At 35.4% G+C, this 23,032-nt stretch overlaps 6 protein-coding genes across 11 annotated transcripts; all 6 read left to right on the forward strand.

Moving 5' to 3' along the window:
- Positions 1-685: 685 nt before the first annotated feature.
- LOC125219709 (uncharacterized) lies at positions 686-3,185 on the forward strand. Its single transcript, XM_048121754.2, has 5 exons — positions 686-1,023; positions 1,351-1,415; positions 1,586-1,761; positions 2,338-2,446; positions 2,811-3,185. The coding sequence occupies exons 1-5, from the start codon at positions 774-776 to the stop codon at positions 3,117-3,119; spliced, it is 909 nt and encodes a 302-aa protein (XP_047977711.2). The 5' UTR covers positions 686-773; the 3' UTR covers positions 3,120-3,185.
- A 3,345-nt stretch (positions 3,186-6,530) lies between these two features.
- LOC125217748 (serine carboxypeptidase-like 42) lies at positions 6,531-9,878 on the forward strand. 2 transcript variants are annotated; one of them, XM_048119273.2, is made up of 10 exons: positions 6,531-6,697; positions 6,875-7,136; positions 7,821-7,928; positions 8,016-8,108; positions 8,267-8,359; positions 8,466-8,551; positions 8,627-8,905; positions 8,977-9,110; positions 9,190-9,282; positions 9,372-9,878. In XM_048119273.2, the coding sequence occupies exons 2-10, from the start codon at positions 6,908-6,910 to the stop codon at positions 9,655-9,657; spliced, it is 1,401 nt and encodes a 466-aa protein (XP_047975230.1). In that variant the 5' UTR covers positions 6,531-6,697; positions 6,875-6,907; the 3' UTR covers positions 9,658-9,878. The 2 variants fall into 2 exon arrangements, with proteins under 2 accessions (XP_047975230.1, XP_047975229.1); XM_048119272.2 differs by having other exon boundaries at positions 6,531-7,136.
- A 1,540-nt stretch (positions 9,879-11,418) lies between these two features.
- LOC125224364 (protein trichome berefringence-like 7) lies at positions 11,419-13,915 on the forward strand. 2 transcript variants are annotated; one of them, XM_048127757.2, is made up of 4 exons: positions 11,419-11,591; positions 11,707-12,526; positions 13,119-13,277; positions 13,362-13,915. In XM_048127757.2, exons 2-4 carry the CDS (start codon positions 11,709-11,711, stop codon positions 13,639-13,641), a joined length of 1,257 nt encoding a protein of 418 aa, XP_047983714.2. In that variant the 5' UTR covers positions 11,419-11,591; positions 11,707-11,708; the 3' UTR covers positions 13,642-13,915. The 2 variants fall into 2 exon arrangements, with proteins under 2 accessions (XP_047983714.2, XP_047983713.2); XM_048127756.2 differs by having other exon boundaries at positions 11,420-12,526.
- A 565-nt stretch (positions 13,916-14,480) lies between these two features.
- Positions 14,481-15,170, forward strand: LOC125224417 (uncharacterized). The gene has a single exon (XM_048127818.2). The coding sequence runs from the start codon at positions 14,526-14,528 to the stop codon at positions 15,111-15,113; it is 588 nt and encodes a 195-aa protein (XP_047983775.1). The 5' UTR covers positions 14,481-14,525; the 3' UTR covers positions 15,114-15,170.
- A 934-nt stretch (positions 15,171-16,104) lies between these two features.
- On the forward strand, positions 16,105-19,059 carry LOC125219772 (maltose excess protein 1-like, chloroplastic). Of its 4 annotated transcripts, none has more exons than XM_089057684.1 (10): positions 16,105-16,318; positions 17,023-17,275; positions 17,361-17,534; positions 17,595-17,885; positions 17,950-18,039; positions 18,101-18,155; positions 18,273-18,391; positions 18,458-18,498; positions 18,598-18,659; positions 18,749-19,059. In XM_089057684.1, exons 2-10 carry the CDS (start codon positions 17,048-17,050, stop codon positions 18,829-18,831), a joined length of 1,143 nt encoding a protein of 380 aa, XP_088913810.1. In that variant the 5' UTR covers positions 16,105-16,318; positions 17,023-17,047; the 3' UTR covers positions 18,832-19,059. The 4 variants fall into 4 exon arrangements, 3 of the variants coding, with proteins under 3 accessions (XP_088913810.1, XP_047977788.2, XP_047977786.2); XM_048121831.2 differs by having other exon boundaries at positions 16,106-16,318; positions 18,101-18,202; XR_016129093.1 differs by having other exon boundaries at positions 16,107-16,318; positions 18,458-18,520; positions 18,749-18,826.
- A 1,552-nt stretch (positions 19,060-20,611) lies between these two features.
- Positions 20,612-22,904, forward strand: LOC125222372 (alcohol dehydrogenase 3). The gene is made up of 10 exons (XM_048124928.2): positions 20,612-20,768; positions 20,959-21,095; positions 21,177-21,223; positions 21,329-21,654; positions 21,732-21,814; positions 21,910-21,985; positions 22,070-22,131; positions 22,228-22,323; positions 22,412-22,573; positions 22,654-22,904. Exons 1-10 carry the CDS (start codon positions 20,735-20,737, stop codon positions 22,765-22,767), a joined length of 1,137 nt encoding a protein of 378 aa, XP_047980885.1. The 5' UTR covers positions 20,612-20,734; the 3' UTR covers positions 22,768-22,904.
- The last annotated feature ends 128 nt before the right edge of the window (positions 22,905-23,032 follow it).

The raw sequence follows: 23,032 nt of genomic DNA on the forward strand, positions 1-23,032 counted from the left end.
CTAATTTAAGGCCATAAGATTTTAGAAAATGTGTGGTCTACAATTTGCCACGTGTAATTTTCGTTTTTATTAATTAAATCGAAAAAGATAAAAAAAAACTCCAAATTAGGATTTTGGATGAAAATGTCAATATAGTGTTCCGAAAATATCAACACAATGCTTTAAGAATGTTAACCCATTGCTTATATTGGCATTCTACTTGTACGAAAAAATTAAAAATTTTTGAATTTTTTTTCAATTTTTGACGTCGGAACATATGCATGTATGATATCGTTGGAATCCTTATGAAATTATCTTTAATTTGATATATGTTATATGAATTTAAAGTTTTGAGTTTTCTTTTAAAAGTTAGTTATAAATAAACATATATTTAATTGACATTAATACCCTTATTGATATTTTTTGGAATTAATCCTATGGTCTTATTGACGTTTTTCGTTGATCGTATTGACATTTAGTGATTAATGATCTAAGCCCTTAATTTGAATATCTAATGGCTATTATTTTAGTTGTAGTTATCAATTATGTTATGAGTTAGCAACATAACACTCCCCACTCTTCAGGGTATACTTAATTTTCTTAATTTTTAGTCCAATTCGTATTATAGAGTATTATAAAATTATTTGTTTTTATTACTATGTGCTTTGAATTCAAATAAATAGCATAACTCCATCTTAATCGAAGGGCGACGATGTCGTTTGGGGATAAACCATTCTTTTGATTTCTTCTCCAACATTCTGAACATACTATCTGGAGAAAACTACCCCTCCAAAATGAAAGCAATCACCCTAAACTGCCATCACTGCGCGCGATTGCGCTCTGCTGTTTCAATAATCCCCCCAGCTACGCGGTTTATTACTTCGTCCTTCCCGTTTAATCCTTCCCCACTTCGGAATATTCCTCAAATTCCCCTCGTTGCATTTGCAAAGAAGAAGAACTCTGGCTCGGAGCCAGTTTTGAGTCCTTCTATTACTGAAGAAGTATTTATGGATGACGACCTAGAAGACGACATTCTGCTTGATGGTATTTATTCATTCTTCGTTTTAATTAATACTAGTATAAGTGATAGTAACCCCTAACTTTTGGCAAAATTATTTCATTATGTAAATGTTATGTTGTGTTGAAAGAATTGCTTGTTACAGTGAATGTTGGAAGATTATGGATTATGGATTTAGAGGGTTTAGGTTGAAGAAAATAGAAATTGGTCTCGATTTTGTTTGTATTTGTGAAACTTATGGAATTAGAAAGAGTTTATATTTGTGTTATATCATATGCATTATTGATTTGACAAATGCTGTTTTCTCTGGCAATGATGCATTACATTATTTACTTCTACTCTTGATCGTGCAGATGAGTTGCTAGATGATGATGGTTATTTTGATGACGAGTATTTTGAAGAAGAGGCTGAACCAACGGTGGGTAACACTTGTTTTCGACTGTATTTCATGATTTATGCAGATGATAAAATCACATGCCTATGCAAACTTTTTTCTTCCTTTTATGGCAATATTCATTCACTGAAGAAGAAGATTTCACATTTTATATGGAGCTCAAACTACTTTTCCGTTTTCCTTTCACGTTGAAGGTAGGGGATGGAGCTGGAGGTGGTGGAATCTCACTTGCTGGAACAGAATGGGATAAAAAAGCCTTCAAAATTGCTGAAGAAGTCTGTCTTTCATTTGACGGGGAACTCGGTATATATGCATTTAGGACGCAGCTAAATGCCACTATTAAAGTTCGCATAGAGAGACTTACTAACAAGTAAGAAATTATTAATCATGTTACACATGTATACATGCATTATGCACCGCAGGTTAAAGTATGTTAATGTTCTCATTTTATTATAGAATGCCTTTTTTATTGCATTGTTCTGTTAAGCATATCAGGTTATGACTTATGACTAGAGTAATGTGCCTCAATCTTTCCCAGACAGGGCTTGTAAAACATATGGACTCTATGATTGAGATCTCTAGCCAGATTAATAGTGCTGAATGCTTTCAACATTGTGAAGTTAGGCTAATTAACTTTGCTCCTCAGAAAAATCTTTTTAGTTAATTGTACTTCTTGGCTTTAAACATCACCAAACATTTCTTGCATATCCCATCCTTTACTACCAACTAATCTTCTTAGCACAGTTCATTTTTTGTTCAATTAATCTGCATTGTGTTTTCTATTTATGTGATGAAAAACTAATGTTCATAAAATTCTTGAGGTTCATGTGTTCTCAGTTCATTCTTGTGTTTTATGTTATCTGTGCACGTGCCTATTTTTATGTCAATATTATTTAAGACCACTGTTCATCGAGGCATCATAAGTTGTCCTGATAAAAATTCACAGGTCTGGCTCTCCCAACATGACAGATATTGAAGATTTCACAACAGCATATAGAATGCGGCTTGATGAAGCCGAAGCTACTGGAGATATTCCTCAAAATATCTCTCTAGAGGTCATTTATCTCATCTTTTCGTTCTTTTTATCGCACATTATATAGATTTCTGATTGATCCTCAATTCCTCATTAAATGAGGCTTTCAAATAAATATATGAGTACATCTTTTTTTACTCGTTCCCTCTAGTCATATTGTGATATTTTACTCTTGTTAGTAGTTATCAAGATTTAGTAGCCAAATTTCTGATCATCTAGTTATGGTCTTCATTAGTATGCATAGTGGTTTAGAAGTTGTGAATCAATGAAAGGTGAAAGCTTGTATCATCCTATCGATACGATCAACAAACAACTTTTCTTTTTGACCTTATCAACAAAATCTAGAATAACTTACCTCTATCACTATCATGATCTTTTCTTTTCAGGTGTCTTCGCCGGGCGTTGAAAGGGTTGTCCGGGTCCCTCAAGATCTCGAACGGTTTAAGGATCGTAACTTATATGTGAAGTACATAGCAGAAGTGACAGATAGTGGTTTGTCACCGGAGGTTGATGGCGTCTTTAGGCTTATTTCTTACGATACAGAAACGAGCTGCTGCACATGGGGTTTAGCAGATGTAAGGGTGAATAGAGAAAAATCTGGGAAGGGAAGGCCACTTAGCAAAAAGCAGAAAGAGTGGAGATTGAACACTCCTTTGGATTCACTACGGTTAATTCGATTATTTTCTGATATGTAAAAAATCACTCCTTTGGATTCACAAATGTACTTGTATGAAAAGTTGCTTTTCGAGATGATTATCAAAGCCATGTTGAACGGCTGCCATAATTAAAACAGTCGTAGGGTAGCGAGATTCCTTGTCGAGTAGGTGCTGACCCGCACAAAAGGCGAATGATATGGGCACTGTCTCGGAGAGAGGTTTTAATAAGACTAGATAGATGGCGAGTTGGGGTAAGTTTTTGGGTTCTTTGAAATCTAAATTTGATGGCTTGGTACCGTGCAACCAACACATATCTTGAATTTTTCCATTTATTGTGTGTTACTACAAAATAATTATGGGATTTTTTGGGCTTCTACATGTCCATTATCCCTTCTTTTGTGATTTAATTGCTACCCAATTTAAGACAATTTCTTATTAAAAAAATGATACTCCGTATTAAATGTTAGTAGTAGAATGGAATACTTTTAAATGAACAGTCCTGATAGTGTTATAAAAACAAAATTTATAAGTATTATTTTTATTGAAAATTTTCTTTTACTTTTTTACACCTATAAATTTGGATTTGGAAAACATCTATATGGCAATATTAGTATAAGATTAATAGATAGCAGTATAATCATTTCAAATTTGGACGAGGTCAATTTATTGTTCTCAATTTTTACTGCATATTAGTCTATTAGGTAATAGCTCTTCACCTGAAAAGATAATAATTGTTATCCAGTTAAAAGAATGAATTTTTAATCCTAAGCTAAAAACAACCATGTAAGTATTTGAATTAAAATTAGTAATGTGTTAAGTAGGTTTTGCTTTTCTGCGTCTAAGACTAATTTATACCAGTATTTTGAAATTATCGCACTAAAAGATTAATCAAACTTATCTTTTCTTTTTTGGATTAATAATTGCTTTCTCAAAGTTTTTTTATATATACAATGGCTTCTTTTAGCGGCAGCACTCAATTGGCCTATTCTTTTGCTTTTTTCTGCATTCTAAGTAGTATAGTATATTTTTTAAGTAATTTGCTTAAACACTTTTTATTAAAATGTCTTACTCATTATAACAACTACGTAGCAGAAAGCTAAAGTATCCAATGATACTCTTTTTAAGCTTGCACAAATCTAATGACTTTTATTACCTTCTTTTAGTATTTTAACCAATTTGGTTTTGGTGGCAATTGATTTAAAATTTAAAATTTGAGATTTACAGTGACAAATCATAAAACTAATAAAGCTCGGTTCTTATTAATTTATGTGTAGGAGAATATAAATCGAATTAAAATCGTGTTGAATATTTGGCGATCACACATCTCTATTTCTCTTGTTTTATACTCATATGCTGTATTAATGTTTAGTGATTAAACTTGAAATAATTGCTAATTTGATATCGATTTTCTTACTTAGTTAGTAACAAAAGTTGCAGGAAATTATTCTTCAATTATCGTGCAAGTACAATTTTACACGTATATTTAATATATTTCCTTTGTCATTTTTAAGAATAATTTTCTATTGTACTACTTGGTATACTAGCTAGTAGGTGCAACTACTTTTTTCCTTCCAAGAAAAAAAAACAACAGGGATAAGAAAAACACAGAGAAAAATTGATGTTAATACTTTTGTCTAAACATTCGAATTAGTAGATCATATGGTCCTGTGCTACAGCCTACATGTGATCGTTACCAAGAAATGAATTAAACTTTCACTCAAAAAGCTAAAACTGAAAATACGTTGATAATAATGTGTTCATTTAACTTTACTATATTTTCTAGTATTTATAAAACTAGGCAGCAGCTACAGCTTTAGCTTTTATGTGCATGCGTGGACCTCACTATTCATGCCCAAGATTCATAATTCGAATAGTAGAATGTGTTGATTTCATATGTTTCTTGTATTTCAAGATGAATTTAAATATGTGGTAATTTTGTTTTATGCTATTCCTAGAATATCACAACCTGTTTGAATTACTACTAGAATATACTCCTAGTATTTAGATGTGAGTAATGAAGAAATCTATAGTGATGGTGAAGATGAATGATGGGAAAACTATTTCAGACTGTAGAGTGTAAACTTAGACAATGTCAATAATTAGCATTTTTTTCACTCTAATTATTTGTACTATATTTATTTATAATTATATAGTCAAATAAATTGAAGTTTGGTCAAATTCTAGTGTTTTTCATAATATTTAAAAACAACCTCTTAAATCATAGCTTTTGACATTTTTTGAATTGTTCCATGAATTTGAATTTGGAAAAAATTGAGCGACGTGGATGTCCGGAACGTATGACATGGATGCCTGGGGTGTATAACGTGGAATAAATAATTATTAAACGACGCCGTTCTACTCCAGATTTACGTCTTTTATACAAAATATGGCCGAGACAAAAGATATGCAAATTAAAAATTATTGAAAATAATTCGTATTGAAGATGTAAATATGGTTCTAGCCGTGCAAATTAGGGTGAGATTCCAGTTAATTAAAAATCATGTTAAAATATTTGGTTCTCGGTGATTAAAGTTAAACAAATGAGATAATTCAAGTTTCTGTTTGATATAGTATTAAGTTGTATTTATGTTTAAATTGTAACCAAACATAATTAACTTTATTGAATAATGATAACCTACTTTCTTTTTTATATAATCAAGATCTGTTATTAACACTAGAAATCATTTTATCTTATTTTATTTCTTCTCTCTTACTTTATTAAATAAAAAGTATATAAATAATTTAATTTTTTTTCTATAATTTACATGATAATTGGATTGATATGACTGTGGAAGATGCACGTGGGCTCTGTTTGGATATATCATAATTAAAAGAAACAAATTTTAGACGAAAAGAAGAAGATACCTTTCCTCTTACACTCTTTTTTGACTGGTCAGCTCTCATAATTATACACACCCATACACGCCCCCTATCTCTCTCTTTCATCGATTGCGTCTCTTTTCAAACGTATTTTATACGCAAATTTTGTATATTCATTTGAATTGGTTAGCCTGAGTTGCACTTTTTTTTTCAAATTAGTGTTTTAGTAATTTTGGTATGATGAATGAGTGATATAGCACGAAAGAGATTAATGTTTAAAATGGTATTATTTAACAATTATTACTAATATTAATCGTATATTACACAATTTGTCCTATAAAAAGAGTTGATTCTTTTTTGCATTTAAGTTCGTCTCATAAATTTAGTGTCATTTATCCTCGTATTGTCCCAAAAGTCTCTATTATTGTACTAATATCTTTGAGAAAAAAATTTACAACTTATTTGAAAATATGTGACACTTTTCTTTTTAATTTTACCTATAAAAAGTATCATATTTAAAAAAAAAGTTCTTTCAAATTAATGTAAATATCCATTTTCTTTCTAATAAAATAACATCATCTAGAATTCCATAATGTGAGTATAATTACAGTTATTATATTGGTTGTTTGACAGACATTGAGTGGATCCTTTTTCTCACACACAATACACAGTGGGTGAGTGAGGAAGCTGCTGTATTCCAACGTCCCACTGCCCTTGTGGCTCAGATCATTCAATTCCAGAATTCTGATTCAATGAGATAACAACAAAAAACCCATTACTCCTGGCAGCAGAAGCCCGTAATTAACTCACGCAACTATGCTTACACCTCTCTGTATCTATATATAGCCATTTTTACCCTCTGAAGAATTTCAGCTCTGCACTTTTGATGAAGACACCCCACCCCAGAATTCACGTGCCCTCTTTCCCAACATAACTCATTACTTATATAGCTCAAAGTTTGCATCTTTATGCAGAGGAAAGGCGGTTTCTTGATTTCATTTTCTGAGATGTGGTGGCTGGCAGCGGCTGTGGTGCTGGGGCTGGTGGCTGGGGGTGGTTATGCCTTCCCGGAGGAGGATCTGGTGGTCAAATTGCCAGGTCAGCCTCCGGTGAAGTTCAGGCAGTATGCAGGCTATGTCGACGTGGATGTCAAAAATGGGAGGAGTTTGTTTTACTATTTTGTGGAAGCTGCGGATGACCCTCATCACAAGCCCTTGACTTTATGGCTCAATGGAGGTACATTTTGCATTTATATCTCTTATTTTATAGTACTACATCTTTGCAATTCTCAAGATTGATATTTGTCATGTTTCCAGGACTCAATATTTTTTTAATTCCCTTATTTTCCACTTCTGTTTTATTGAAATTCTTGAGTTGACGATGATGAATTCAGTTCATGACAAATGGGAACTTTTGAAATTGCTGTCTTTCATTTATAGTGTGAGGAGTTTTTGTTGATGGACTGACTGTGCTTATTCTTGGCTATGAAGTATAAATCACTCACATTAAAGAACTTATTGCAGTGCACTCTGTGTGTGTGTGTTTGATTTTCACCACACAGTAAGTGTGTCTGGTTTTGTGTTCATTCTTGGTGAAAAACACACCAACTGCACTAGATGTAGGAAGAAGGTGTATGTGTGTGTTGTTTTTTGGCAAAAGTTGCGTCTAATGCAGTGGATCGGGTATTCAAGTGTCGTATCCAAAGGGCCATGAAAGATTCTCAAGAAATGCTGTTTTTTTGTTCTCTCTTAATTATATCTATGATCTTGGCCTTATTATGAAGGAATATGTTGGTTACAACTTTCCAAATTAATCACTTACTGAATCTTGGGCTTCTAAATAGAGATGTGAAGTACACTTAAAATTAAAGGAGGCATTAATTCAGTTTCTGAGTTTAGTATCTGTGTTGTTTGTGTTAAGGCCCGGGTTGCTCATCAATGGGAGGAGGTGCGTTCACGGAGTTAGGTCCTTTCTTTCCTAGAGGAGATGGCCGCAGCCTCCGTGTGAACTCAAAATCGTGGAACAAAGGTATGGCTGATTTAGCATTTTAAAAAATGACAAATTCAGTAGACTTTCTAAACTAAACCAACAAATTCTGCTTCTCGTGTTGTATAGCATCGAATCTTCTGTTTGTTGAGTCTCCAGCCGGTGTAGGGTGGTCGTATTCAAATACCAGCTCAGACTACAAGTGTGGCGATGCATCCACAGGTAGCAAGCTGCTTACTTCTCTCCCTACTTCAATCTGAATCATCTTCCTACCATTGAATCTTATGATAAACACTGCGTATTTATGATACTCAATCAATAAGAGTTGCACGAGAAGAGTAGGACGGATAACTTGAGCCAAATTTTATGTTCTATGGCAGCAATGGATATGCACATGTTTATGATGGGATGGTACACAAAGTTTCCTATGTTTCGAACCAGAGATTTATTTCTCACGGGTGAAAGTTATGCCGGTAAGAACTCTATCATACCAAAGGAAAATTCCATATAGAAGTGATGAATTAAGGTAGTATCAATTACTAGTATTTATTCAAGCTTATCTCTGGTTTGTTGGAATAGGGCATTACATCCCGCAGTTAGCTATTGCTCTTCTCGACCACAACGAGCATTCTAAAGACTTCAAGTTCAACATTAAGGGTGTTGCTGTAAGAAGATACACTTCTGTTGGATTTGCATTTTCAAAAATCTTGATAACATGTTAATCTGTTTTCTTTGGCCAGATTGGCAACCCTCTTCTAAGGCTTGATCGTGATGTTCCAGCAACGTACGAATTTTTCTGGTCGCACGGAATGATTTCAGATGAAGTTGGGCTTGCCATTATGAATGACTGTGAGTTCGATGATTATACATTTGCTAGTCCGCACAATGTGTCTAAATCCTGCAACGAGGCCATATCCGAGGCAGTTGAGATTGTTGGTGATTATATTAACAGTTATGATGTTATTCTGGATGTGTGCTATCCATCCATTGTAGAGCAAGAATTGCGACTCAAGAAACTGGTAAAATTTGAATCTTTTTTAAAAATCTATGCCTTAAACAACAAAACGAATAACACTATATGCTGTTGCAGGCTACCAAGATCAGTGTTGGAGTAGACGTCTGCATGACCTACGAGAGGCGCTTCTACTTCAACCTTCCCGAGGTTCAGAAGGCGCTACATGCAAATCGAACCAATCTACCGTATAGTTGGTCTATGTGCAGCAGGTAACTCTACCAATGTCTCCCTTTCTCTACCTTTGCTACACTGATATGCTGACTTTTTTCATTTCCTTAAACTATGCAGCCTTCTGAACTACAACGAGGTAGACGGTAACATTGACATTCTTCCTTTGCTAAAGAGGATCATTCGAAATCACATTCCAGTTTGGATTTTTAGGTAAAACTATTATTCCTCACCTCAACAAGAATGTGTATTTTCACACTCAAGAACTGACAAAAACTTTGCACATGATCCAATTTTTTCAGTGGGGATCAAGATTCGGTTGTGCCTTTACTTGGTTCACGTACATTAGTACGTGAGCTTGCTCATGATCTTGCGTTCAAGATCACAGTACCATATGGAGCATGGTTCCATAAAGGACAGGTGGGAGGTTGGATGACTGAGTATGGAAACTTGCTGACTTTCGCAACGGTTAGAGGTGCTGCTCATATGGTGCCTTATGCACAGCCATCAAGGGCTTTGCATCTCTTCAGCTCATTTGTTCGAGGCAGGCGCCTGCCAAACAACACGCGGCCTTCCATCGATGAATAAATATGCTGTTGATGATCATGATCAAAGTGAGTTTCATGATGTTGCTTTTTTTTTTTGGTGTGTTTTGAATTTGATTCATAGTTATTTATGTTGAGTTTGATTTCTCCCCAAGGCAAAAGGGCCATTTCTTAGTTGTTGTAAAACAAAGGAAAATCATAGTACTAGGAATGATGAATTGATGATGCATTCATTTTTTTGTGGAATGAATGGAAATTATCATTGCTTCGGTTGTTCATTGAAGATCAGTGTTGTAAAATTATGTTTTTTGTACCCATTAAAATTAATTTCTGATTAATATATTTGATCTTTTTCCTACACACGGAGTATATAATTCTTGAAGAATTTAGGAAAGGGAAACGGAATTTAACCCAATGCCAATGAGTGTTTATTTAAGTGAATAGAATTGCACACAACTCAACTAGAAAACAAATACTCTAATTTATTCGTAACAAGGAGATATTAGTCAACTTGCCAGATGTATATTAAAGCTGTACCAAAATAATGATGAATATTTAATACTAATAGATGTGATAGTTAAATAAGATTAGTTGATATTTGTTAATATGTCCTTATAAAGAATGTTCTAGTTGTTGAATATCTAATGGATAGTGAGAATGTGTCATTTAGGAATAAAATCTTTTTCTCTAAAAAAAAAAGGAATAAAATCTTAGTAGTACTCATTTTCTCTCTCATCAATAGTAGAAATTAATCTAACTTACATTTTCTAAAATACTAATTACTAGTATTATTATAAAGTTTGTTTTTAATTCGGGCAATGATTTAATTCGATCATAATTAGAGTGGAAAATATTTACGTAGTGTAGTCACTTTGGGATAACAATCTTTTAGGGACAGTAATATTCAAAATCATACTCCCTCCGTTCTATTTTAGGAGTCCCGATTTACTATTTTTAGGTGTCCCATTTTAGGAGTCTCGGTTGAAATATTCCATAAATGGTATTAGATCCCACATTCCACTAATATTTTTCCACTCACATTTTACTATAAAACTAATATAAAAAAGTATGACGAAGGGAGTCCTAAAGTGGGACGAAGGGAGTACCCGTGCCGAACACATTTTATTATAAAACTAACCTTTTTCCACTAACCTTTTTTACAAACTTTCCTTTACATTTTTTAATATCCGTGTCGAATTCAACCGGGACTCCTAAAGTGAGACGAAAAGAGTACTATACTTTCAAAATAACTATATTGTGAGCATTAATTGATAGCTAATCATTCGGAGATAATATTAGTAGAAAACTAAGTTAATCTTAAACAAAACGACAAAAGAAAAGTAAGTTACTTGGGGGTATTTTACATTTGCTTGGAGTTTTTGTCTTGAAAGATAGATTGTCATTTAAGGAATAATTTTGCATTAATTGAACTAATCAATGAAACTGTTTTAGATAAAATGGCGTCAATATGTCTTGAGTACATTGATTATCTGAAACGCCGTAGTTTTATCGAAATATCATAATACTCCACTACTTAAATTGATCACATTAGTTCTAATTTTATCCATATTAAAACAATTACTATAAAATACTTAATAAAAAGTTATGGTTTTTAATAATTTCAAAAGTTGAATCGGCAATAATAATGCTTTAAGGTAAAATTCAAGTCGAATATATTGAAGTTAATTAAATTAGAGAGCCATTAGCCAATCATAATAAGGGGCGTACCGTTGGGTGCATGTGGTTCAAAGCATCTGATTCTACACCTTTGTACAACCCACCACTTGTAATAGCGGTTGATAAAATCTAAGATCTTCTTCTTCATTCCGACTCCATTTATTAGCTCAGATTTCCATTTCACACCTACTGTCAATCAAATTACCTAATTACCCTCACCCATCACCATATTCTCCAGTCTTGCTTTCATTCCTCAGCTGGGATCCACATTTCACACTTGCAATCCCAGTTTCTGAAACTGTAAGAACTCTTACATGTTTTCTTGATTCTAGCTTATGTTTTGACTTGGGAGAGAGATAAAGTTGATTTCTTGATGATAAAAATTGAATCTTGCGTGCTACTCCTTGTGTTTTAGAGATGAGTGCCGTCATATATAGATTGTACTGGGATTTCTGTAGCTACTTGAGGCCAATGTTGAAAAGGGTTCTCAAATTCAGCAAGATGTTAGCTGGGAATTACAGCAAAAGCTCCATGTTTCAGTCTGTTACTGCCATTTTCATGTTTGGTTCCATTCTATGCTTCATTGTGGTGATGGGATCTAGCTATTTTTACATGTTTCCATCTTCTGAAACTGTAGTTGATACTGGTAGAAGTAGAGATGGTAATAATATTAGCAAGGAATGCAATGTGTTTGATGGGAAATGGGTGGTGGATGATAGTTATCCATTGTATAATGCATCAGATTGCCCTTTTGTAGAGCATGGTTTTGATTGTGTGGGTAATGGGAGGAAAGATAGGGATTATCTGAAGTGGAGGTGGAAGCCTAGGAACTGTGAGATTCCTAGATTTGATGTGGGTGCCGCGTTGAAGTATCTGCGCGGGAAGAGGGTGGTTTTCGTAGGGGATTCGCTGAGTAGGACTCAATGGGAGTCTATGGTGTGTATGCTGATGAGTGGTGTTGAGGATAAGAGGTTTGTGTATGAGGCCAATGGAAATGAGATCACAAAGCAGATTAGGCATTTGAGTGTCAGGTTTGAGACGTTTAGTCTCACTGTCGAGTTCTATCGCTCTGTGTTCCTAGTGCAGCCGGGCGCAGCGCCCAAGCACTCTCCGAAGAGAGTGAAGGCTGTGCTGAAACTGGACCAGATGGATGATATTAGCAGTGAATGGATTGATTCGGATATTCTCATTTTCAATTCGGGGCATTGGTGGACGCGTACAAAACTGTTTGAACTGTAAGTCTATTCGTGTCCCATTGCATTTCCTCTTGATTATTTCAGAACATATGCTCTTGATTCTGTAATTTGATGCCTGCTTTGTGAGTATGTTTTTGTTGTCATTTTGTCACATTAGTACCTCACTCGGTCATTTTGAATCAGCTCCTGCATTGCTTATGGCTTTCATCTGCTTAAGTAAATGTTGTAATTATCATCTTAATAATATACTAGTATGTGAATAAGTAGAGGATTAGTATGCTTCAATAGGTCTATCAAATTTTGCTGATGAGATGGACAAGTTAAGCTATTTACATTATCTAACAGTTTAAACTTAAACCGGTCCTTCATCCGACAACAGTTTGCTCACTGAAAGGTTATTGAAGCAACTAAATCCGAAGAATAAACGCTACATAAGCAGATTGCGTGTTGGTATCTGCCAGAAGATGCGACATAACTAATCATAAGTTTGTTTGGAAACTTTTAGGAAGGCTTCGAACCGAGATTAAAGGTTAAAACGGACTTTGAAGCATTTTTATGCTAGGTTTTGTATCTTTTAGTTAGTTATTTAAAAATTTATTATGAAGTACTTCTAATTTGCATTTTCAGACAGTGGCTGGTATTTTCAGAATGGTGGAAGGACGAAGTTCGGGATGCCAATAAGTAATGGCTTCAAGATCGCATTAGCCACTTGGAAATCTTGGGTAGAGAAGGCGGTGAACCCCAACAAGACTCGGGTTTTTTTCCGGACCTTTGAATCCTCTCATTGGAGGTTTGTCATAACATATCAATATATATACTGTATCTACGCGTATGCTATGTGCTCACTATCGATTTGCTGCTCTAATACGAACAGTAGCGGATCGCGTCAGAATTGCAAAGTAACAAGGCTGCCTACTTTCAAAGCTAAAGGGAAACAGAGGAGTTCAGTATCTGATGCAATAATCAAAACTATGAATAACGTGTCTGTCCCCGTAAAATTGCTGCACGTTACTCAGATGGGCGCCTCTCGGAGTGATGCACATGTGGGTTCATGGAGTGATAATCCATCCGTTCCTGACTGCAGCCATTGGTGCCTCCCTGGGTTGCCAGATGTGTGGAACGAGCTCCTCTTCTCGTTTCTCCTCTCGAAGTAAAGAAATCTATCACAACTTTCTAACACGTGAGTTCCTTTTCTTTTTGATTTTGGCCCCATCGACACTTGCTATCGAGTTCACTACATGTTATTCGTTTCCTTGTTTAGGACATAGTAACATGTTCCTTTATTTTTCTGACCTCAGGTTTTGTATAATACAGATTGCCTTTGTTTCTTGATTGTCTATATTTCAAGTTCTTGTAGTCATGTGTAGAATGTATAACACATAAAACTTTCATAATGTACAATATATATGTTGTGTATTTATATCGTTACATGGTAAGAGTCTGCTTGAGATTGTGATTCATTTGTTTTTTTTTGAAACATATATCTATTTTTATGTTCTTATTGTTTCAATTGATGAACCCTATTTGAATTCCATGGAATCGGAATTCTATGGAATTCACCGTGTGTTGTTGTGACTTGTGTGTATTGTCGTTTGTGCAATGTGGAATGGGTATTGTGTGTGTGCAATGTCTTGCGTTAGTGTGTGTGAAAGGGATGTCCGAATTTACAACTATTTGGAATTCCAAATATCTATTTTGACTATAGAATTCAAATTGTAGAATTGAATTCACTTCCAAACCCAAACATTTTTACGGCACCAATCATTAGATTTGGAATTGAGGCTTAAATTCCAACGTCTACTATGGTAGCAAATAGACCCTTTTAAGGAATTTCCTATTTTGTGGATCAACAATTGGAACATTGGAAGTGTGTTATCCACTTCTTGTTACACAATAAGACAAATCTTGAAATGGGAGGCAAGTTTTTGAATTCTTGAAAGCATTGTAATAAGCAATCATAATTCATTACATAATAGAAGCCAGAATTCATTCCTCATCACCATTCAAAGAACTTGATCTTCTCTCTTAGCTTTCTACAATGGCTGCCTACGAATATTTCCCCTCTCCCCCTTTCCCCTTTGTCCACCCTGTCGCTCCTCCACCACCGCCTCACGTCGTTCCTCCCCCACCTCACGTAGTTCCTCCTCCACCACCGCCTCATGTCGTTCCACCACCACCTCATGTCGTTCCGCCACCACCTCATGTTCATCCACCTCCGTTCCACCCCGTTGCACCACCCCCTCATGTTCCTCCACCATCTCCGGATAATGGTCCGACCGTGGTCATAGTGGTCTTCGCCTCGTTCGGATGTTTCTTCTTTGCTGCCTTCTGCTGCTTCGCGCTTTGGTGCTTTATCAAGAAGAGGAGAGAGAAGAAGACGGTGAATGAGACTGATATCGTACGTACCGATGAACATATACGGGTAAAAGAGGCCATAGTGCAAGGTCCGAATGGGCCGGAGCTCGTCGTCCTGTCTATTGAGGATGACAAGCATATTCAAGAAGAGATCATCAAGAATGAGAAGATGGAAATGAAGCAGTTGCACACAAATGCGAAATCTGGAGAAACTGAGGCTGGAAATTCTTCTACAATTTCTAGTACTCATCAAACTCGTAATCTTTTGTAACACAACCCCTGAAAGAATGTAATAAGATGTGGCTGCTGCTAAAATTTATGGCTGCAATATTAAAATTTGATGTGTAAAAAGTGGTTTTTAATTGTTATGCAATATAATAACTTATGTTTTAATTTTTAATCTACTAAGCATCATCTAAATAAATTCACTAGCCAGACAAACTATATATAGATACTGGATTACTTTCCACGAGAGTATGCATTTTTTGTTTGACACAAATTTTAATGCATAATTGATAAAGTAAGAGAGATATAGAAAGAAGTAATTAAAGTATTGTTAGTGGAAAATGGATTCCACCTTATTAATGAGAATTTTTTTTTCAAAATTAAAAAGTGCATACTTTTGTGGGACGGACAAAAAAGAACGGAAGAATTAACAATTTTTGCTGTTTGTTTCATTTGTGTTTTGTCTACCATTGAATGACGCATGTCGAGTCACGACTCGTTTGCCAGTCTGACACAAAGACTCTTCAGTAGAAGGTAGTGAAAGCCATATATTTCATGTCAAAATATAAAGTAAGCTCATATTTATATAAATTTAATAAATCTTAAAAAATTCTAAAATATAATAGTAGTTTGAAATTCCTACCGTGAGAGAAATAAGTACAGAACTCCACTTTATTTGTTCAAAATTAATCGAGATATTTCTATTCAACACAATATTTAGAAAATAGTGCTATGATATACTAACTAAGCGAGTTAACTTTAGAGAAAAAAATTACTACTGCTACTAGTAGATAATTGAAGCAAGGATAATGATTCATTCAACTTTGGCGCATCAGAATATATAAGTCGATTAATTTTGGATGAAAAGAATAATGATTTTTTTTTTCATCTGAGATTCCTATCTAGGTAAGACATGGAATCATTGGCCACAAATTTCCTCGAGAATCTATGGTTTTGTCCTCATTGTAATTTCATTTGCTATCGTGTCACAAAAGCATTTGTTGTGTCGTACTCCAGCTTAAACCATATTGTAGTGGGACAAATACACGAATTATTTGTATGGTTTATGAATGAAATGTATTGTATTTAGGCGTAACCAAACCGTTTGTTCCCTCATCGACACCCCATATGCTTCTTCCCACTCTCACCACATCGGATTTTCCCCATTTCAAGAAACAATTCACCTTTTCACTCCTACTCCCACTCCCACTCCCACTCCTTTGGGTAGCTCTGTTGCAGCTTCTTGCATTGGTAAGTTCAGGCTCACTTCATCACTTGTGTGTGTGTGTGTGTGTTTACTGATGTCTTAGACCCATCTGTAGAAATGCCAAGATGAAGGGTGACGGGTTCTTGAAGTTTAGAGAGAAGATTGATTTTTTTGTTTGCAACAATGAGAGTATATGTTAAGTATGAAAGTTTTGAGTGATCATAGTTGATTTTGGGTATACGACCGAGTGAATTGGAGTGGTATGTTTTCTCACTTTGAGTGGAGTCTGTGCATCTTCATTCTTCAGTGGTTGATGAGGTTGGTGGTGGTGCGTGATATATAGGCCGTCAGCTTTTGGGTTTCCGTTGCTTTGTTTGTGGTTTCTTTTTCTTGCCTTTGCTGATTCTTGGTTGTTTTGCTTTCTTGTTTTTTGGTCTAGAACTAGTTGTCTTTGTTGGTAGCTTTAGTGTCCGATCAAACACTTTTGGCTTGAACTTTTTCTTAATCGAAAAAAATATCTTCTTGAACTCATAAGCATTTTGCTATACTGGGGTAATATAGAATTCTTCCTTGGATATGTGAAAATCTTGGGATAATTCAAAGGTTTCCCCATTCAATTTTACTACAATATGATGTATAAAATGGATAACAGGGAGTACTACAATATGATATTACTCCTATGCCTCATTTTTACAGAAAATGCATTTTCTCCATCAATGACATCTTTCTTGATTTTGTTTCTGTGAAGAGGGGGATGTGATTTCCTCAACTATATGCTAACCATGGAGGATTTGCTATTGCTAAATTGTAAGTTAAAGCTGCCCATAAGATCTAATCCACGAAGCCTGGGGTTATTTCCACGTGCTCAACTACACTATCGAGGAGTCAGAAGCTATGAACTACACTTAAAGAAGAGTATCTTGTCAGGCCAATCCATCTGTGGCTCTAGGCTCGAACCAGTCTCTGCTGTAAGCTCAGACGGAGCACATTCCATAAGCCGGGTAGAAATCTATACATTTTTCGTCTTAGATATATCTGATTCTTTGCTTCCAATTCTTGCTGAAGTAATGATTGTGATGAACTTAGGAACCACTGCGTGTGAAGAAGCACAAGAACATTGAGGAATGGGACGCGGCCACAGCAAAATTCGCTGGAGCTGCAAATCTACCCTTTCTCTTACTGCAACTGCCTCAGATCATACTCAATTATCGGAATCTGATGGCAGGGAATAACTCCGCACTTTTGGCTGTTCCATGGCTGGTGAGAGATTCATAACGTTCCTTACTATTTTGAGCATAGATTCATCACTTTTGTTTGTAGGGTATGCTTACTGGATTGCTTGGGAATCTCTCTTTGCTCTCGTATTTTATCAAGAAGAAGGAAAGTGAAGCCGTGGCGATCCAGTTGCTAGGAGTCATATCCATATACGTGGTGATCTTGCAACTTGCTATAGCTGAAGCTATGCCTCTTCCTCATTTTGTGGCCACTTCGACTGTGACAGCATTCGGTGTGATTATAAATTCGATGAAACACTTCAATTTGCTTAACAATGGAATCTGGAAATCTTGGGAAGAGTTCATAACCATAGCAGGGCTATCGGCACTTCCACAAGTAAGGAAACTAGTTATGCTACAAATTTGGTCCTTTGTGTGGTCTTAACTATGTTATGGTGCAGGTCATGTGGTCTACTTTCGTCCCAATCGTTCCAAACACTGTATTCCCAGGCTGCATTGCCCTTTTCACTGCATTGCTCGTCGTTTCTATGGTATGCTTAGTCATAGCTCTACAGGATTTGAAGGTCTTCTAACCATCGTCTTACTTTTTAGGCGCGCATGGGGAAACTGTCGAAGAAAGGTGTAAACATTCTCGGATCAGTATCCGGTTGGACAGCCACTCTTCTCTTCATGTGGATGCCTGTTGCACAAATGGTTATATTTCATCTTCCAAGATGCATACATACATGACTTCAATCTAATTATTTTGTGACTGCTTTTTCAGTGGACAAATGTTCTGAATCCCGAAAACATGAAAGGTCTGTCAGCCGTGACAATGTTGCTGGCCATGATTGGCAATGGCCTGCTGATCCCACGAGCACTACTTACTCGGGATTTAATGTGGTATGTTTGTTACACTCGTTATCATCATCAACTGAGCCTCCGGGCGTGACTATAATCCTTCTGCAGGTTCACTGGTTCGACATGGGCGTGTATTTTCTACGGATGGGGTAACCTCGTGTGCTTGTACTGGTAAACTAGTCACACTATGCTATGTGGAAAGCAGTGTTTTTGTATGGTTGAAGTAATGAAATTTGGTGTTGTTTCAGCTTTAATAGTATTAGCTGGGAGTTGTTCTTGGTTTCAACTCTTGGGTTTCTTGGTTGGATAGGTGTGTGTTTTGTCTCATTTGATTTGTATATACATACCCACATATTATTGTCTTGATTTTTGTTGATGATTTAGTTTGTGTTTGGACAGGAATTACTTTGTGGAGAGATGCTAAAGTGCATGGACACCACTCATCCTTCACTTCTTTAAAGCTTCTCATTTTTGGACATTGATGTTTTAACAATGCTGATTAACATATCTACCAAATTATCTGTTTATAGCAAAGCGAATAAGGTAGAAGACACGTGTTGTTGTAAAATCTAGTTGAGTAGAGTGATTACTTACTAAAATAAATCGATAGTCTATTCGGTCTATTTTCTTGTTTTTGTAATAATTTTAGATAGAATGCTTACTTTGTTTTTTTTATGTTTATATTCTTGAGTTGTTGTTTTTTTATTCTAGCTACTCATCTGTTTCACTGTTTGAGTTGAGTTTTTTTTGTAATCACATCAAATCAAATGATGAAATTTGAAAAGCGCCTAAAAACTCGTCAAATATGTTGATTTGTCATGCAATTTAAAAACACTAAGTTAAAAAATCATGAAGTTTAGATATGTTCAAAATAATATTTCAAGAATGAAATAGTAATGAAATATTTTTTTATAGAAAATAAAATAAACAGAATAAAAAGAAATCTGTTCTATAATTATATTTGTACCACATATATGCTAAATCAAGAAAGACCTATGGCTCAGGTCAAATGACACTAGGGAATTATCTAATCCCTTTGATTTTAGAATCATATCACATCATATCATATCATATCATATCATAACATAAATAGAAAGTAATACTAGATCATCCTCAAAAAATCATGAGGACATTTAGCAAAATTTGCCGTGAAAAAGAAGTAGTGATAAAAACATTTGACAAAATATTCTCACGAATTTTTCAATTTTTAGCTATTGATTACGAGTTTTCAACTTAGTTATGGTTTTAGCAAATCAAGGCAATTTGTAAACTTGTTCAACAAGAATATATACAATTAGAATAAAACACAATAAATGCAAATCGACTAAAGTCATCCGATAAATTAACATTATTGTACAATTTCTCAAAATTTTACGAACATAGTAATATTCGCACAAATGTTGGCATTTGCTTGTAGCACAAGAATTTCTTTAAAAATAAAAGATTGTGATCTATAAGAATATGTGTAGTAGAAATACGATCAATATGGCAATTAAGATCAGAATTTACTTTAGGACCAACTTGTTTTCAAATTTATTCAATTTTTATGTCAATAGTTGTACACAAACTATGGACTAGATCACTTTATTTTCAAATTTTATATTCCAACAAAAAATTATATTTTCTGATAAATATAGAAAATAAAGTCTCTATCGATATTCTTATTCGCCCCAAGTTTGCAGAGGTTTGACTAATATGCTAAAACGTCAGTTACGAGTTTATTGTAAAACCATTGAAGCACAAAGGATTTATGGGCAAGTGGTATTACATTTGCATGGACCCCACCACTTCGTCAACTTTTTTTGAGGACAAACCATGTGATCAAATAAAAACGGCAAACTTAATTTATGTAAATGTTATCTATAGCAAAATATTTTTAATAGGAGAAGTTGTAAAGATTAGGAAGCTGCATGAGGCAAGTAGATACTAGTATACTACAAAAGAGGTTCTTGATAGTGGAGGAAGTATCTTAAGGTTTCTTTGTCACTTTTGGTAGTATTGTAAGTAATAAACAAAATTTTTATATACTTAGAAAAGTCATATAATAATGTCATGAGGGCCACGTCAAATCAATGAAATTAACAATAGACCCCACTTTAATTAAATTTAAAAAAATCAGAAGCTAAAACAAACGGCAAAAACCAGACCACTAACCCAACCAATCATATGAAACCAATACATGGATTCGTTTTAGCCTCTTGTATTCATTCTTTTATTTTCAAATATTTAATACTAATATTTAAATAAAGTGGGAAAGATTCATCCTCATTCGTCACACATGCTTAGTGTACTTGTATAAATAGCCGCCAACAGCAACCCAAAAACTCATCTTTCATTTCTACTTTACTAAGCAAAACTACTTCATTCAAGAAATATTAATCTGATATGGCTACTGTGGGTAAAGTCATCAAGTGTAAAGGTATGATCTTTAGTTTAGTTTGCTCTACTTTTGTTCTTCATCCATTGGAAAATAATGAAAAAGATCCGATCTTTGATTTTTTTAGTATCAAGTTTGTGTTTTTTGGATTCAAGAAGCTATAATGAAGTGAAGGGCCTTCGATTTATTCATTATTAACACTTGTTGTGTATGTGTGTGTGTGTGTTTGAAGCTGCTGTTGCATGGGAGGCTGGGAAGCCGCTGGTGATTGAGGAGGTGGAGGTGGCGCCGCCGCAGAAAATGGAGGTCCGGATTAAGATTCTCTACACCTCTCTCTGCCACACCGATGTCTACTTCTGGGAAGCCAAGGTAACTCAGATTCAACCACACTCGCTCTCTATCTATCTATCTATGTATCTCTCTCTCATGGTGTGGAATGATTTATTTCAGTCTCAAGATTCAGTCTTTCCTCGGATTCTGGGACATGAGGCAGCAGGGTATGTCCAATTCCTAATAAAGTTTTGATCTTGATGAATTCTTGAATTTTCTAGCAACTTTTTTAAAATGCTTAATTTGTGGTGTATGAATGTATGTGTGTACAGGGTTGTGGAGAGCGTGGGAGAGGGCGTGACGGAGGTGGCACCGGGCGATCACGTGCTCCCTGTGTTCACCGGAGAATGTGGAGACTGTGCTCACTGCAAATCCGCCGAGAGCAACATGTGCAGCCTTCTCCGAATCAATACCGAGAGGGCAGTCATGATCAATGATCAGAAATCAAGATTTTCCATCAATGGGAAACCTGTTTACCATTTCCTTGGCACATCCACATTCAGTGAGTACACCGTGCTCCACGTTGGGTGTTTGGCCAAGATCAACCCCCAAGCCCCTCTCGACAAAGTCTGTGTCCTCAGCTGTGGCATCTCCACAGGTGCGTGTTTGTGTGTGTTTTTGTTCAATTGGAGAATGTGAAATGAAAGTGATGTTGTATTTGTTGTTGATTTTTAGGGCTTGGTGCTACTTTGAATGTTGCAAAACCCTTCAAGGGCTCTTCTGTTGCTGTTTTTGGGCTTGGTGCAGTTGGACTTGGTGTATGTTTTCTCAGACACAATAACCTTGTTGCTTTCAAGCATGATCACAAGAGATTGGGGTGGTTTTTTACTTTTTTTTGTGTGATGTTTTTTAGGCTGCAGAAGGAGCAAGACTGGCTGGTGCTTCTAGAGTGATTGGTGTGGACTTGAATCCTGCTAGGTTTGAAGAAGGTGTGTAATTTAGCAATTAATTAATCAAATGCATTTGGTCAAAAAATGAAGTGATGTGTCTAATGTTAGTGTATGTTTATGCAGCTAAGAAGTTTGGTGTGACTGAGTTTGTGAACCCTAAAGACTACAACAAGCCAGTCCAAGAGGTTTTTTTTTTCTTTCAAATTAATTACCATGGCCTCTATTTTGATGTTAAATTTAGTTAGTATAGTATTTGATGTTTCAACTTTTTGTTTGTGTAGGTGATTGCTGAGATGACTGATGGAGGCGTGGACCGGAGTGTTGAGTGCACCGGAAACATCAATGCCATGATCTCAGCCTTTGAATGTGTCCATGATGTAAGTTATACATACATACATACATACACACATGTTTTGCAATTGATTTGTAGAATGACAATGTCGATGATGATGATGGTGACGATAGGGATGGGGAGTGGCGGTTCTTGTTGGAGTGCCTCACAAGGAGGCTGTGTTCAAGACTCATCCAGTGAACTTCTTGAATGAGAGGACTCTCAAGGGGACTTTCTTTGGGAACTACAAGCCTCGTTCCGATCTTCCATCTGTTGTGGAGATGTACATGAACAAGGTGAGTAATGATCTAGTCTTATTAGATATACTCCATATTGGATCATTGATTCATGAACAAATTGGTTGGTAATGGTGCAGGAGCTGGAAGTGGACAAGTTCATAACTCACACAGTGCCATTTGCAGAGATCAACAAGGCCTTTGAGCTGATGCTTAAAGGGGAGGGGCTTCGTTGTGTTATTCGAATGGAATGAGACAAGATGATGAGCATGATGATACAACTTCCCCTTGTTTAATTATTGTTGCCTTTGATTTTCAATGTTATTTTCTTCTATCTTGATGGTTGGTTGTATCGTCTGAATAATGATATGAAGTAATATTTCCAGATTAATCCACTTGTTTTTTGTCTATATATCTTCAAGTTTAAATAGAAAGACTCAAAAAGTTTCGATTTTTTATGAGTTTCAATAATTGAAATCATAGAATTAAATTTCAAAATTTGGGGCATGAAACAATATA

The sequence above is a fragment of the Salvia hispanica genome, chromosome 1 (genome assembly GCF_029641045.1).
Source record: "Salvia hispanica isolate PSC_SH4W2 chromosome 1, Shi_PSC_v1, whole genome shotgun sequence".
In the NCBI taxonomy this organism is placed as follows: Eukaryota; Viridiplantae; Streptophyta; class Magnoliopsida; order Lamiales; family Lamiaceae; genus Salvia; species Salvia hispanica.